Raw genomic sequence first — 17,097 nt, 5'->3', positions numbered from 1 at the left:
GTTTAAGTCATCCCTGAATTAGACACAGCCTTCCTTGCCTCTCTTTCCTATCTTTTTGTGGCAAAATACGTGAAAGTATCTTTAAAAGAACGGCAGATCTTTCACATCGGAGAAGAAAGCGCCGTATTGGCAGCTCTTTTAAATGTCGGAGAGTGTACGGGTCCCCTAAATCACACATCACGAACAGAGTGACAAGGCCTTCGCACGACAGACTACCGTATATACTTGTATACATATAGATATGTACCCGGTGTACTTTACATATGCTTTTCGACAGGTGGTGGTGATTACAATCGCTGGACCTACACGAACGGATACGTGAACTCGCCGGCCTGGCACATGCATTACCGCGTGAACCAGGTGCGTAACGTAATGGTTCACGCAACACCACGCACCCTGACTAATCGATTTTTACCGCTGTACCCACGTTGAACGGGAAGCCATACACCGCACACTGTTGAGGCTAAGAAAGTACCACGCTACACGACAGTGAGGCTCGCGCGAGTAGATCGCGCGGCCGCACGCACCAAAGGATCGCGAAACGAGATTATTGAGAAAAAAGAAAAGAGCAAAAGAAAAGAGCGCAAAAAACCAAGATCCCAAGCGTACCAGCTTCTACTCTACATCCTTTTGCAATTCCCTTGAACACTATGCTTTGCGATCGTTTGATTTTCACGCAGCACTATCACGGGATTGTGATTCTTGCGGGGGGAAGGTAGGAAGCCACGAATATTGTGCTCTCTCGTTATTACAGCGTAAGATTTGTAAAAATTCTCTACTGTCAAAAAGAAAATCCTTAGCGTCTAGCGACACCACGGAGTGTGCGATGTTTTATAATATATATATTAATACCATCAATGTATATATATTTGGACGGTATACATTATATATCCAAATCGCTCCGCGTGTGTATAAAAGCGCCACGAAGTCCTTTTTTCTTTTCTCCTGTCAGAATTCTCAGAGGACAGAGAATCGAAGAGTTCGCCTTTGCGAATAAAATATGCTGTCCCCTCTCGCGATTCACTTGGACCACTTTTGTTAACCAGCTTCTCTCTTTATTAGCATGTTTCTCCGCTTCGTTAATTCCATTTCGTAGCGAAATTTCTTGTCCTTTAGATCTTAGACGCACTTAACTCCTCAGCCACACCATATTTATTCTAAAGTATTTATTCTGAAGATCGTCACGTTGCTCATGATCTAAAAATGAAAAGAAAAGAGAAGAAAATGTTAAAGACAATCTCGCTGTATAAAATCTGATGACTTTCGTATATGCACAAAATGTCCACAAGATGTTCACAGTCTCGATACACCGGCACTGCACTTTTAGATTGTTGCAATTAGATCTTCTAAAAACGCGTCGACGCGATGTTTTAACATGTTGTTAAAGTAATGCTGTAACTTTCGATATCTTACGAACTAAAATACGCTGTACACGTTGTGCGATGTCTATTCCCGATTGTATATATACGCGATATCGCACTGTTACAGCTGAATTCGAAGAGTTTCCATCATTATTCGACTCTTGTAGTTTCAAGCAATTTATCCTCGAAAACGTCACCCCCTCGTATTTTTGTATTATATTAGTCTCTGTGCTATACATACATTTATATATAATAGTCAACTGTTCCTGCCTTCCCCCTGCCTAGAACGTGCGTAGAGATGTGAATTTCACTCATACGAATATACGAAGTTACATTAATCGAACGATCGTGATATGGTACACATTGATGGTACGCTACTATATTTATGAAGAGCGGCTTCCCGAAGATCGGAAGGGGCACGAGATATCTCCGCCGAAGTAGCATGTCGACAAATCTCAAGAAAAAAAAAACGAGAGAGGACACGGTCTCGTCGAGACGCCCTAACATTGAATAATTTAAGCGGTGAAATATTCGCAGTTCAGCTGCGACGTCTCTTCGCAAAATCGAACAGTCTCGACCAGTTTTCGCACTGCCTTACGTTAAGCTGTGATAGCAAGATAAAAAAAAATAATCTGTGAATTTCTTTATTGCCATGATATTGTTGAAACGAGTGGAGAACATAGCAAAACGCGATCGTCAAACTCACATCTCTAGTTGCAGCGTGGTACTGAACGTTCCCGCATCTTATTCATCATTATTACACATGTACACAACATACATACATACATACACATATATATATATATACACACACGCATACACGTTACACATATACTTCTACGTCAATTATTAACTATTTAGGAACCTTTGGAACCATTACGTAGCGCCCCTGTCACGAATCACGAACGTATTTTGCCACCTGTCACAATGTCTCGTCACGTCAACCCCTAATTAATTGTACAAAATCTCCGTTCTCGGTCACACGTCACCGTGCTCATTTAACTGTAATTCTTATCACAGTATCTTTGCAGTATATGTGTATGGACAAACACCGTAAGAGTTCATCCTCGGCTCTCCGTCCCATTTCTCCTCAATTTATTCGAAGCTTGTACAATTTTCCTTCCAACGAAAGAGACTACACCTGAGATAGATATAAACAATTCAGACATTTTAAATATTATGTTACTCTAATGGAAAATTTCTCAGCGCTCTTTCTTATTTTCCAAATCTCCTGAAGGATCATTCATGATAATGACAAGAGAACGCTGAGAACGTTTCTCGTAGTGCTCGATAATTGAAATTGTTTAAATCTCCCTCAATGTTCGAACGTGAGCTTTTCTCTCCTATAAACCTCCCAACAAGTCGAATTATTACAGTTAACATTTACTATACGAATGTTCACGAATTTAGCAATAATGCTTGACGCCTGGGGCGAGAAGTTCGTAATTGATGGATATTATCCCGTATCCCCTTTGTTTTTACTATGAATTCTAAAGAATCATCCTCCGTGCTTCTCAATATCGTATCTCGATAGTGGTTCAGGGGATCAATATATAAATATAACCCGAGCGTGACAGCCGAACGACTGTTATGTATCGAGTAGTCAATCGCAGAGACACTTGCAATGGATATATGTTATAAATAGTTGACCCTCTATTGCATTACGTTTGTTATACGTAAAAATCCGGGTAAATATAACTGAGCGTATTCGATTTTGTCATATTGATTTTATTTTGAAATATTGTTTTAATAACATTATAAATAAATTAATTTTATATACAGGAAACACGTGTCTTCTTACAAGATTTAAATATTTATACAAATTTGCCGTCTTTTATTTTTAAAGTTGATTAGCATCGAGAGAAGTCATGCAATACAGGGTTAATAATAATAATAACATTAATTTGTATTCGGCCAGATTTCGTATTGAGAGTGAAAAATTTAATGTAACTGCGATTTAATTCACTTTCTCAAATACCAGAAGGAATTAATCTTAACAACGGGAAAGTTAAATATGTGGTATTTAACTTTTTGCGTGCAAAAGAAGAAAATTGAATTGAAAGCTTGAAATTTTAATACTCTTGTAATTTCGGAACTTGCATTAAGTCGGCAAAATATGAACACTGGAGAAATAAATTTCTGACGAAAAGTTCAAGCACTAATTTCCATAATAATCGGGTATTATATAAATTGTATGTTTAAGTTTGTAAGAAAACAAAGATAAATGTTGCCTAATAACTTTTGGCCATTTATAAAATAGATGAAGATGAATCGAACAACTTCGTTCTTGGCACTGTTTCTTGGCACTGTTCATTTACGAACGCGTTAATTGTTAAGAAAAAGGCACTTTGTATTAACCATACATAGAATGATAATATGATGACAACCACGATGAAAAATTTTTTTAGATAAAATAGTGCCAAACATTTTGTGAATGGATTCATCATAATCAGAGAGAGTGTAAAATAACTTTAAGTTTTTTCTCTTTTCGCAAATTCTACTGCATGCAAATATAAATGCACCTAATTTTTCTAGTCATGGATATTATTAATGTGTCTGATTTCCACATATTTCGGGGCAAATTTGGCCAGTCGTAGATTTATAATGACGTTTAAGAATAAGCTGTTTATTAGCTGTTCTTACGGAACTCTTTCTATTCTGATTCGGATATTTGTTGAGGATATTTGTCGCGTATCCAAACGTGATTCGGCTTTAAACTTTATCAATGATAAAGCTTGATATTTGTATTTTAAGCCGACAATTTTTTCTATATTGTCGCAAATTATAACGTAAGCATTATGTTTTTACACCTCGATCTCTCAGTGTCAAACGTTTTTATAAGACTGTCGATTTTAATAACGATAATATGAAATTCCAATAGGATCGCGAAGTGTTAATTTCACGCAATATTCTCGTTGAAACTATTATTTGTCTTCCAGTTCGTGTTAATTAATTTTGACGTCTTTTTTTTACTATTAAATACGCTTCGTCTCTTCTAATGGCTTACGAGACTAGCAATAAAGGAGTCCTTGAGAGAATCATCGACTGGACGGTAATCACACATCGTTGTCATCCCAACGTAACTTCGAGCTCGCTCATCTTCCGTTTCCGGTCTGCAAAGACGACGTTACTCGCGTGTCAACTGACTTTTGCTTCGATTTGTGAGCGTTCGAAATATACGACGTTCGTATACGGAATGTCCTACCGGCTGTCTTAGCCATAGATATCTTCTTTTTATTTTTGTTTGTTTGATAGCTCGGTTATGAAAGTCTATCTTTTCATTAAACTCAAATTCATCTTTTCATCGAAATAAAAAGCGCTCAGACAGGAGATTCCACTAACTTTTATTTCTCTCTCTCTCTCTCTCTCTCTCTCTCAACGCATTCTTTTCTTTCTTTGAGAATTAAAAAAAATAATTTTTTAAATTTTATCGAAACAACTCCATAACTTTTGCTCTTCTTCTTAATTAATCCTACGATATCTGAGGCGTCAATTGATAACGGTAAGACATCTTGTATACGCGCACACCCGCGTATGCATGCGTAGGTAAATATAATTGCGTACAATTAGGACCCGATTTAAAGGTCGGAACGAAATGCGATGGACAAGATAATTAGAGCAGGATACACGTCGAGGTATCCGTCGTGTCGGCGTAACGCTCCCCCCATCCCTTATCCCCCGTTTGTAATTTGTGTAACACTTTTTGATCGTTTATCGATATACCGTACTTGTTAACGCTATATATATATAAAAATAAATATATAAATATATATATATATATAAAAAATATATCTGTTTTACGCGGTGATTCCCCCAGTTGAGGTGCGCCGTCTCGTCGGTCGTTCGATATATCGACCGATTAATTGTGTTCGAACGATATATATCGAGGCACAGCTCGATGGAGGGACGTGGGGGAATTACCGACGTCCGAAGGACGAAGATCGGTATTCCAAGCGTAGGGAATCTATTGTACATTGATTATTGATACATTAATTATGATAACAATAAATTATATACAAAGTCACATGTCGGATCTGCATTAGTAATTTCACTTTGGTTTCTGGATGAATATCTTCGTTTTCTCTCCTTTTTTTCGTTAAAAAATATTCATTTTCTCCTCCCGCCCTCGTTTTTCGTTATCCACATGCGATCAGATTGACATTTTAATTTCGGGTCCGAGAGATTCACAGCATTGCTGTTCTGCCTCGTTTTATCTATTGTTTTTTACTGAATTGAATATTGAATTTCTTCGTTTTCTTCTCCTTCCCCGTATGCAACGTGGCCTGTCCTCTTCTTGTTTTTTTTTTCTTTTTTCTTCTTTTTTTCCGTTCTTCATGCCGTATCTCTTTATCGCAATGCCGGATTCGTCGTTCGACACGGATGACACTACGTGTGAGTAATCCCCTTTACAATGCCTAATTGTCTTAATTGTGGATATTACAGTTTCTTTCTCTTCGCCATTATTTCACGAATCACTGAAATAGCACGAATTCCTATTTAGTCTCGGCTTTTTGTCGCATTTGCATAATCCATAAACAGATCTACGTGTACTCCTCATTTGAAGAGTTTGCTGCAGTTTTGAAAGTTATTTAGAAAAAAATAATTCAGTAAGTGTACGTTCTTAACAATAAAAACGATTTTTCAAGACGAATGCATGGTAAAGAATAAGTCACGTGTTTCAGGATCAAGGTGAAAGTATCAAAGCATCCTTGAAGTCACATTTCACACGTTGTATAAGCCTGAAAGTAATACGGCTATTAATTATCGCGCTCGAAGGCTAGAGAAATATATTTTCAAGGTTTCAGAGATTCATGCAAATGCGTTACAAGTCCGCACTCGTATTTGAATGATCATTACGTCACTATAATCGAAGCAAAGTATAGGCGAAATAGCTTATTCCTACCGCATACATATATCTTTTTCTGTTGTTTTCACTACATTTTATCTTCCTCTCGGAGGAAGCCGAGTTCGATCGGAGATTTTCTCGCTGCTGAGGAATTTCCGTTCGCCCATTGCGAATATCGTGCGATCTCGATATGATGCTTCTTATTTCCGCATGCATTTTGCATTAAGTGGAATAATATGTAGAATATTGTTACATTATGGATTCTTAGTATTAACTTGATCCGGCTTCTAATCATTTTATTAGCTGCTTGTGAATTGGAGCACGATATTTCATAGACGTACTTGGGCATGAATTTTCATAGGAATGAAACCGCATATACGCTGACTTTGATGTCTCATTTGTTTATTAAAATAGCTTACTCGACATTATCTGCACTCTTCACTCGCATCATTACCCTTATACCATGATTTGCGCAAAGAGGATCGATCTTTTTTTTTTATTCTCGAATTAGAAATACTGCACGCATCTCACTGAGATATTCGCAGAACATTATTTGTCTTTATTTAAATACATTGAAATACATTTTAATATTTATATATAACTCATCCGCCTAATAAAGCCGCTAAATGGTAATTGATAATAAGATAAGAAAAACTCTTAGAACAGAGGCTACGATAAAGATGTTAAAAATTTATTCTTTTGCTGGATTAAAAGTAGAGATTAATTCTTACTTATAAATTTCTTGATGTCTGTATAACATATCGAAAGTAACTGTTCGTTCACATAAAGTTAGTACAAATGTTATAGACACTTGTTATAAATATGCCACCGATTCATCGATTAATTTTCCCAAACGTTATGTTGCATTTGAATCAGCTATCAATATTTATTTACAATTTTGCAAAAATCACAATAAAAAAAGAACAGATATAGATAGTGCACTGTAGCATGCGTGCCTATATATACGTTCTTCTGTAACGATGTTTATTGTAATAATCATTTTTTAGCTATTTGCGACAGTTACAAAAAAGGGTTACAATGAACACCTTGTACATATACGGGATGTTCCAGAACTGATCGATAGTACAGCCGTGAAGAGAATAATTGTACATAAAAAATAAGTAAAAAAATAGACAGTAAAATTTTTATACGAGGCTTTGTTTTGCAGAAAAATAGCTTCGTATAAAAAAAGTTTATTCTACATTTTCAACTTATTTTTTCATGTAGAACCATTCCCTTCTCACTTACCACCAGTTTTGGGATCCCTTGTGTATACATATGTATTAAATCTTTATTACTTATTCCCTGACGTTTCATCAACACTTATTTTATCTCTTTTTTTAATTCCGTGTTTTTTAATTTTTATTTCTTTCAGGGTATCTAACTGATATTTATTTACAGGTGTTCAAGCTGAAAAGCAGGAGATATCTAATCAACGAGAAAATAATAATTCTGTATATACTGCTGAGAAATCGCCGAATAAACGAACAACGAATGGCGGAGTTGAGATGAACAATGCGAGCGTCGTAAATTCACCGGATCTCAGCCCGATAAAAAATATACGAAACGGGGAAGCAGAAGAAACAGAAGTCAGAAAAACAAAGGTAGATTTATTGATAATCGACATATTGTTTCAACGATAACTCTTTACAGGGAAACAGTAACCAAGACTTATTTTTCTATCCGTAGAGATGGCCAACCGATAAAGCTTATTACATAGCTAAGGAGCTCCTCATGACAGAACGAACTTACAAGAAGGATTTGGATGTTATTAATGTGGTATGTGAAACTGTACTTTGTTTCAGAGATGGAAAACACGTCAGTTGAAATACATTCAGTTTAGAAGGTGTCCTATATTCAGAGAAACAGAAAGAAGACTCACAAATTTTAAGTTGTGATTTATATTCATGTGCAGTGGTTCCGCGAGGAAGTTTCTAGAGAAGCGGCATTAGAAGGGGAGACAGTAGTGTCTCTAATCGAGCTACTCGCCGACGTACATGGACCCTGCCTTCAAGAAATGGAGGCACGGCTGGCACGCTGGGAGAGCAACGCTCGTCACAATATCGGTGACTTTTTATACAATACGCTTCTAAACATTCTGCCTCTCTACGACCAATATCTGGAGAATCTCATCCCGGTGTTGGAGAAAATGGAATACTCTATGCGAACGTCGCGACGTTTCGACCAGCTCTGCCGTGATTTCGAATCGCAGAAGCATTGCTATCTGCCATTATCTTCATTCCTTTTGAAACCTCTACAACGATTATTGCATTATAACAGTATTATTGACAGTGAGTAATCCGAAATCAGATTATAGATTTGCAACGTGTACACCGATAATTCTTAATTTCTCAAAGTGATGTTCTTTTAGGATTACTGGATCATTATCCAAAAGATCATACCGATTTTGAGGATTGTTTGGCAGCGAGAGACAGACTCGGCGAAACATTGCTCGAGGGACTCACGATTATAAATCAAGCGGTAAGAAAATTAGGACAATTAGAATTGATTGATACAAAAACTTAATAAATAAAATGAATGGATCTGAATTATGAGAGTACTGATTGTTTTTCCACTAATTCACAGTAAAGTCAATTATATCAATTTTATATTTATTATTTTTAATTTTTATTTTTATTGTATACCATTGTAGGAAAATCTAGTGCAGTTATGCGAAATGCAAAGAGACATTACTGGTTTTGATAATCTAGTACAAGAAGGACGAAGGTTTATCAGGCAAGGATGCCTACAGAAGTACAGCCGTAAAGGTTTTCAACAGCGTATGTTTTTCTTGGTAAGTATGCTATATATTTCTTATTGAATGTGAATTTGATAATTCTGATAACAGATTAATATCGCGTTTTTTTTTCAGTTCTCAGACGTATTACTGTATACATTCCGTACCCAACAACCAACGCAATGTTTTCGTGTGCATGGCCAACTACCATTGAAAGGAATGAAGATTCAAGATGCAGATAATAAGACTGGAACGGATTTTGCTTTTATTATCGATGGACAAGGAAATCAGTAAATATCAAACGCTTTGAATTACATTGTACAATTGAAGAGATAATAGAGTGTAAAATATACTACAAGATACTAGTCATTAAAAGGTCGTTATTCAGAAGTCAACTAGCTAAACTGATTTTATTGAAGCACGCGTGCTATTAATGATCAGTATGATTGTGACTTCAACTCGGAAGAGCCAGTCGTGTTAAAGATATTTTAAGGAATAGAAATTAAAATATTTTCAATGTTATACTATTAAAATTAAAAACATAACAAAAGTAAAAGAAGATATAAAATTTAAATGATTTTATTTTTGCAGATCATTAACAGTTGCAGCAAGCAACGAAGAAGAGAAAGAGAGATGGATGGATGATTTAAACATGGCTATAATACAGATCGATGCATCGGATGCGAAAATGCCGTATTTAAGTTTAAAATCTTGTAGTAAGTGACTGTTAAATTAAACAATATAAACTTGAAGTGTACTGAGTGAAAGAATATTTCATCATAGCATTCTTTTTTAATGAAAGAAGATTACTTCTAAGATTTTTTTTTAATGCAAAAGTTCTAGGTTCAGCCGATGAAGTGGGAGATGGTGTAGGATTAGAAGTAGATCGAACTAGTTGCGGAGGTGCGAAGGCCTCACAACGTAGCAATACTACAGTTCACGTTTGTTGGCATCGTAATACAAGTATTAGTTACAGTGATCAACTACGAGCGTTTCAAGTATGTTAAAGTTTCGAGTAATATTTGTGTATCACTGATATCTTATCAGTCATTATACTTGGATATTCTACATAAAAATCGATATATTCATTACATACATTGTTTCAGAACCAGCTTAGTGGATTTCTTTTACGGAAATTCAAGAATAGCAATGGTTGGCAAAAGCTTTGGGTTGTATTTACTAATTTTTGTTTATTCTTCTACAAATCTCATCAAGATGACTTCCCATTAGCTTGTTTGCCATTATTAGGATATGCTGTTTCTACACCATCAGAAAAAGATGGAATTAACAAGGATTTTGTATTTAAGTTACAATTCAAAAACCATGTATATTTTTTTCGAGCGGAAAGTGATTACACTTTTGGGAGGTAAATATGCAGGTTATTTTTATGATTTTAAAAAGTTAAAATTTAAAAGAAAAATACAACGATAACTTTATATTTTCAGATGGATTGAAGTCATTCGAAGTGCAACTCAACAAAGTCATATGCCCATTAGTATGAATGGAAAAGAAGAGTATTAAAACTAAATTTACATGGATATATAATTACCGAAATAATTATTAAGATTAAAAATAGTTAAGATTATAGAATCCTGCTACGAAGTATAGTTTCAAAATGATATACAACAAAAAAGTCTAAATTTTTGGCCTTATATACAAAATTAAGAGTCACAATTGGTGATATTTTAGATATTATATATAATATAAATTTTGATTGTGTATACAGTTTTCTGGAAGAACAACTTATCTTTAATTACATATTTTTTATTTTTAAGCTATTATTCTATTATTTTGCTAGTAATATATTGCAAGCATTTACTTAAAACTAAAATATTTAATGACTTTGGAGTATTGTATTTTTTGACTTGAGTCATTCTTCCAAAGAACTCCACAATTTTGAAGATAATTAAAAATTGTTATGCCAATATATAAAAATATAATGATAAAAATGATATAGGAAATGATTTAGATTTTAAAAAATATAGAAAAATTTTTTTGTATAAGTCACAAGACTTGTTGATATGTAATTTATGCTTTTAATATAAAACTTTAAAATGGCATTATATATATATATATATATATATATATATATATATATATAATGCATATATACATAAGTGACAAGAATCTCAATGTCATGTCACAAATTTATAAAGAATGTTATTCATAGAAAGAGATAGAGATAGAACTATATATATAAATATGTAAATATAAAATTTGCACATATATTAAATATATATTCGCGTTTATAAGAGTTTTTTTTAATAAAGCTTTTTTATATCTGTTCTTTATTGAACAATAGTCGCGCGAACAAGTTGCAGTTGAATAGCGTAGTAATATAATATTAAGTAATATATTTTTGAACATTTTATCTTAAAGACAAAAGTTTTTATCATATAATTTACTCATTATATATAATTGATTGCTACTGTGCGATTATTATCCAGTATAAAACGGGTATAACGTTAAATCTAAGATATATTAATAATGCGTTTTGAAAACACATTCTGTTGTAATATAAGCGAAACTTAATGACAGTCACAAGATTATTATACATATTAGTATTAATATCGGACCAATTTTATAATCAAATCTGTTTGTATAATGATTATCGTTTTTAAATAAGACAATAATTTTGTTAACATTTTTCTCTCTTATACTATCTAATTCGTATTAACAAAATGTGTAAAATGGAAAAATGTTTATGAATTGTAGCTCTAAGGAAATGCTTATGATTTTATAAGTTTTAGTAAATGGTGCCATTGTGCTTTTTAGAATCAATCTATGATATAGCTTTTGCACAAAGAGACTGCAAAAATTTTTTTTATAAGATGGCAATATAGTGCTACATAATCTATTTTTACTATTTCTTTGTGTGACGTAGCTATTTAATTGGCAAAATCCCTAAGATAATCTATCTAAATAATGAATCAAAGAGATGAATAATCATTAAGTTAATCGTTAAGCTTGCTTGATGTATTTAGATTATATAGAAGTCTTTTAAAAATATGAGAATGTATTGATTTATTGAATTACGCTTTATTAATCAGAAAACATTTTTAATTTTGACATTTAAAAATATATCTTTCGGATTTGTTTCAGAAGGTTGTTTGTTGTATGATTTAAATTATAATTAATATATAACGACGAAGCAAAACAAAAAGAGAAAAAGAAAGAGAAAATAAGAAAAGAGAAAAATGGGAAAGAATATACTGCCCGGTTGAAAATCTGTGAGTGAAAATTTAATCAACGCTTTATGAAGACATATCTATGTAGAAATTTACTTAAAATAAATTATCAATAGTATCCCTAAAGTACCTTTGCCTCGTTAAATATTGATGTACAATGCTTTCTGAGTGTTCAATAATCTAACAGATACATATTCGTAAATAAAATAAAAAATTCAAATATTAATATGTTAAAGTGTAGATATTTGCCTCATTTTAATCGCAAAGAATGCAATTCCAGAAGGACAGTCTTATATCTACAATGATGAGAAATTACGATAGTATAACATTTAGGTACAACAATAGATCGAAAATAGAAAAAGACCGAAATACATTCTAATCAAATTAAAGTGCATTAGACAATTTACACAAGTACGTAAGTTATAGTATGTTAGTGTTCACCCAAATAAATGTATATCCTCTATACAGCATGTGTCTCAAAATAACTTTCTAATCCTAATAAATTACTTTTTGGCTAAAACTGTTGATCTCGATATCGAAATAATCCATAACTCTATTTCAGTTATTCACCTACATCGTATATTTATCTTTAAATTATTTCTTGCAACTAAGATAAACAAGCGAATGTAACAAATGAATGTCATAATTATGTACTATGATTATCATGTTTTGTTGCAATAAACATATATCAATGTGATTACTCTCACATTTTTTTTCTAGCTGATAATGATTGCTATTTTCTGATGAGATATTCGAAAGAGATAGAGGTTACGAAACTGTACAGATTAGCAAATGTTTTATTATATGATTCTTATGGAATATATATATATATATATATATATATATATATATATATATATATATATATATATGTACAATAAAGATGAAGGTACACAGTATGTCTGAAACATCTCCAGAAAAAATCGATGAATACATATATCAACTTTTATTCATATCGATTCCAATGATGTCAATTTATTTACAATTTCAGTAATCTATCTCGATAAAAACTTACAAATTAAACAAAATTCGATACTATATAAAATTCAATAATAGCTATATATAAATTAGCTTCAATAATCGGTGTTCTATCATTTAAAAAAAACATACATTTTTTTATTTAAATACTGAGATAAAAAGAATTAAAATTATTTTTTTAATTCATATCTACTCAGTATACTATATGAATCAGCAAAATTAAATGATAATTTAGTTTTGCTTGAAGTGTCAATAAGTGAAAAATTTTATAAAAAACCACAGATTATTTAGCACAAAAACTAAAGATATTACAATATATTCGCTTTTGAAGTACATTTAATATTCTCACCACATACACATTTTTTTCAAATCTGTCGCATATTTTTCACACGCCAAAAAATATATGCATAGCATGGCATAAATAAGATTTGTTGTTTTCTACTACAACAAATTCTGCATAATTTTACATTCTGTATAATCTTATCAGTCTGTATTTAAACAGATTATTCCTTGTTGCTGGCTTCATCCGATACATCACTTGCTTCTGTATTAAGTAAATTAGGTTTTCCTTTTTCAGCATTAATTGAATTTCGAGAGCTTCCACTAGCAATATTCCCATTATCAGTTTTCTCAAAATCAAATTTCTCTTCCACTGTATCTGTATCAACTACAGACGGAAGTTTTTTCTAAAAAAATTAAACGATTTGGAATTGATTATTGCATTCAGCACAATTTCATAAAATTATATTTCATAATTTTATGAATAGATTAAAATATTAATTTAAAACATACAAATTGCATAATTCCAATAACAATACATATATTTTATTAAATTTGCTTATTACTTTGATACACGGTGTCTTAATAGCGTTATTTATAAATTCCGTTCCTTTAGTTAGAACTAGAAAAAGACAGTGATGGAACCATTCGGCATGTTTTATCCAAGGATCATCGTCCAGGTCCAAATTCTCTAATTGTCCACCGCAGTAATAGCATGTTACTATTTTATCGCTATTTCCCGAATGATAGAATCCAGCAGTTGCTAGTTTTTCAGCTTGTGACTTTATTTTAGGCCATCTATTATACGATGCTAATCTAACAGCATAATTAATGTATTGGGGATACTTCGGTATTGAGGCTGTATGGTACAGAAGATGTTTCAGCCAATAATTTATTCTGTCTGCTGTTTCTTCGCAATGCTGGTTTGCAATAATCTTCAACACCTCCTCACAGTATATTCCACATTCGTCTACTCCTTCAGGACTAGATGCAGGAATTGTGCTAGGATCCATATCGATCGGTACTTTTTCCCATGAAATATTATTAATAAAATCGCATCTTTTAGAGTTCAGTTTATGCCTGACTATCGGATTGTCTCCTGGTTTCCATTTAATTAATTCAATCTCACACATGAAACATTTTACTTTGTCGCTTTCGCCCGTATAATAAAATCCAGCCGCTGTGAGTTCTTCTGGCTTTATCCATAAGTTCGACCAGTCTTTGAAGCTGTCCAAACGGACAGACTCTAATCGATAATCTTTGGTAGTAGTCATCTTTATAGTATTAGATATGTAAAAATCAATATTTCAGCTGTAAAGAAAAAAAATATATCATTAAATTTATATAATTTATTATATTAATATTTCTCCCCCCCCCCTCTCTCTCTCACTTTCATCTTTTTGTAAAAGAAATATATGTGTAGAAAAAAATGTTATGTCATACACATAGTCTGTCATAACGACAATATGTTTAACGTATTAAAATTGATTTTTCCCGCAAAAAAACCATTTCGCATCAATTATGAATTTGATTTGATTTAAGTATAACCTTCAGTCATATCTGATCTATATTAATGTTTTATTAATATTATTATTAAATGTTTTTAAAATATTTTTTTGAAGATGCATGAGCATCGCAAACTCGATGACTATAATGAGCGGCGAAGAGGACTTTGAAATAAAAAGCTCGAAATCCTCTTTCTTTTTTCTACTCTGTTCTACTGTTTAATGTACAATCACATTTATATTATAACTTATATTACCGAATTTATATTATAACTTATATTACTTTATAATAACTTATATTAATGTAATTACACTATTTACATACGAATTTGGATTGCAGCAAACAAATTATTCACGTCGGCGTATAAGCACGATTGTCATCAGCTAATTGAGATGGTGATCTGTTTAATTGTGGTAGGCTGCGAATAAAAGATTTCAAGTACGGATGCGCGCTTTCTTTTATAGGAATTAATATTTTCTAGATCTTTTCGCGTCTCGATCTTTCGTCGGTCAAATCAGTTGTTATGATGACAATGTTTTTTCAATATTTAATCTTTTCGTGAAAATCATAATAGTTGATTGTCTCCTCTGTTTTGTAAATTTAAATATATTTCAATTATTTTTGTTGATATATAAACTTCCTTTTAATGTCATATCATTTAATTTGTGTGTGTGTGGTGTGAGTTTATTTATTAACTAATAATTTACTTATTCTGATACTCTACTTTCATGGACTATCACACTCTTTCTGAATTCTTCTATTTCGAGTGATATTTTAACATGAAATTAAGGATCTTTTGCATTTTTAACTCTTTAGCGAAAATAAAGACCGTTTTAAGGAAGGAAATACCTTTACAATCTTAAAAGAATATACTTTTTTTGCATAAAATATTAGTACAACATATGAAGAATATACTGACAAAATTTTATATCGAAATTTGAAGAATTGGCGGAGTTATTATCTATATACGTAACCAGAGCGTGCCATATAGCACGCTCGGAGCAAAAGGATCCGCCTATTGTAATCTTCTCATAATCCCTTCTCCGATATTATTGCCTGCTCAAATAGAGAAGAAATATCTACTGACCAGATATTTTGGAGAGTGTCAATTAACTTCAAAGATGCTTAGGTGGTTACACGCAGAATACGAATAAAATCATATAGTTTTTATCTTTCAAAACTTTGAACGCGTTTTTCTCAAAGCGTTATTTTTAAAATTGACGTACAAGATAGTTTAAAAACTATTTAACTGATCCTCTTCAAATTGTAGATACAATTAAACTATATAATTAGCTTCTATGTGAATCTAAATGTTTATAAAAATTATTTTAAAAAAATACTTATTTATTGCAAAATTCAATGAAAATTTCATGAAAAATTTAAATCTTTTTTTCAAACATACGACAAATTTTAACTTTAAAAAAGTTTGTTCTGTTTGTTTCGGATCAATATAATAGGAGCTATGTGCTAGCAACTCACATCGCCACCTTTGTTATTTGCGGTGTTGCAGCTTCATTTTTTAATATTTTATAAATAAAATATATTTAGATATACTCAAAAAATAGACAAAGTAGCATAAAAAATTTTGAAACAATTAATCAAGAGTTACTACACTATACTGACTAATTGTAAATTGTTTGCCCACTAAAGATTTTTCTGTTAGAACCGAAACGTTTGGAGTTTTAATTAAATTATAATTGATTCGTTCAATATAAAACAGATTTTTGTGCACTGACAGCGTTCTTGGCTCTCATTGCCCTTTATAGATACTCATTTGAAATTTTAATTCATTGTGCTATCGAAGACTTTCTTAATTTTGTATATTTTAAATTGTTTACTTTTCATAAATTTTATAAGGATATAAAAAATGTCGAGATAAATATTGGAAAGTACGGAAAGATTTCTCGATTTTGTAAAAAAAAAAATGATTTAGCGACTGCAAAAGAATATTCGATAATATCGGAACATTGTGTGTTAAAATTAATATTTAATCTCTCGGGAAATAACGTCTCTTGACGTTAATTCATGAGAGACGGTCTTTCCGAGCAGATGATTCCCATAACAAGGTAAAACAAATAAAAATTCGTAATGATCCCGCTGATGTAGCCGTGCATTTATCTTTACGAGTATATAAGCTTCATGATCGAAAATATGCGGTAGCATCGTAAATAGCACGTATGCGTAAAACGTGAGAAAAAAACT

General features: G+C 32.3%; 2 protein-coding genes across 2 annotated transcripts in view; one reads left to right on the top strand and one right to left on the bottom strand.

Moving 5' to 3' along the window:
* Window positions 1-12,829, top strand: part of LOC105148048 (FERM, ARHGEF and pleckstrin domain-containing protein 1) — a 36,689-nt gene extending 23,860 nt beyond the window's left edge. The window contains exons 12-21 of the mRNA XM_087416657.1: window positions 7,609-7,811; window positions 7,897-7,986; window positions 8,123-8,498; window positions 8,579-8,688; window positions 8,861-9,001; window positions 9,080-9,234; window positions 9,536-9,660; window positions 9,782-9,942; window positions 10,051-10,310; window positions 10,390-12,829. Coding sequence (XP_087272783.1) covers window positions 7,609-7,811; window positions 7,897-7,986; window positions 8,123-8,498; window positions 8,579-8,688; window positions 8,861-9,001; window positions 9,080-9,234; window positions 9,536-9,660; window positions 9,782-9,942; window positions 10,051-10,310; window positions 10,390-10,465 — 1,697 coding nt within the window. The 3' untranslated portion in view covers window positions 10,466-12,829. The remainder of the gene's footprint in view (window positions 1-7,608; window positions 7,812-7,896; window positions 7,987-8,122; window positions 8,499-8,578; window positions 8,689-8,860; window positions 9,002-9,079; window positions 9,235-9,535; window positions 9,661-9,781; window positions 9,943-10,050; window positions 10,311-10,389) is intronic.
* Window positions 12,830-13,193: 364 nt separating this feature from the next.
* LOC105148047 (baculoviral IAP repeat-containing protein 7-B) lies at window positions 13,194-15,399 on the bottom strand. Its single transcript, XM_011059512.2, has 3 exons — window positions 15,220-15,399; window positions 13,956-14,700; window positions 13,194-13,796 (listed from the first exon to the last, which is right to left on the bottom strand). The coding sequence occupies exons 2-3, from the start codon at window positions 14,661-14,663 to the stop codon at window positions 13,614-13,616; spliced, it is 891 nt and encodes a 296-aa protein (XP_011057814.1). The 5' UTR covers window positions 14,664-14,700; window positions 15,220-15,399; the 3' UTR covers window positions 13,194-13,613.
* Between the last annotated feature and the right edge of the window lie 1,698 nt (window positions 15,400-17,097).

Source organism: Acromyrmex echinatior, chromosome 2 (genome assembly GCF_024713525.1).
Source record: "Acromyrmex echinatior isolate Ae372 chromosome 2, ASM2471352v2, whole genome shotgun sequence".
Taxonomy (NCBI): Eukaryota; Metazoa; Arthropoda; class Insecta; order Hymenoptera; family Formicidae; genus Acromyrmex; species Acromyrmex echinatior.
This window is presented reverse-complemented; position numbering and strand designations above follow the sequence as displayed.

Bases quoted from the DNA above. Each gene is read 5' to 3' on its own strand.
- LOC105148047 (XM_011059512.2), bottom strand. From the start codon at position 14,663: ATGACTACTACCAAAGATTATCGATTAGAGTCTGTCCGTTTGGACAGC. The intron at 13,797-13,955 runs GTAATAAGCAAA...TAATTTTTTTAG, and splicing joins TTAAGACACCGTGTATCAAA to AAAAAACTTCCGTCTGTAGT.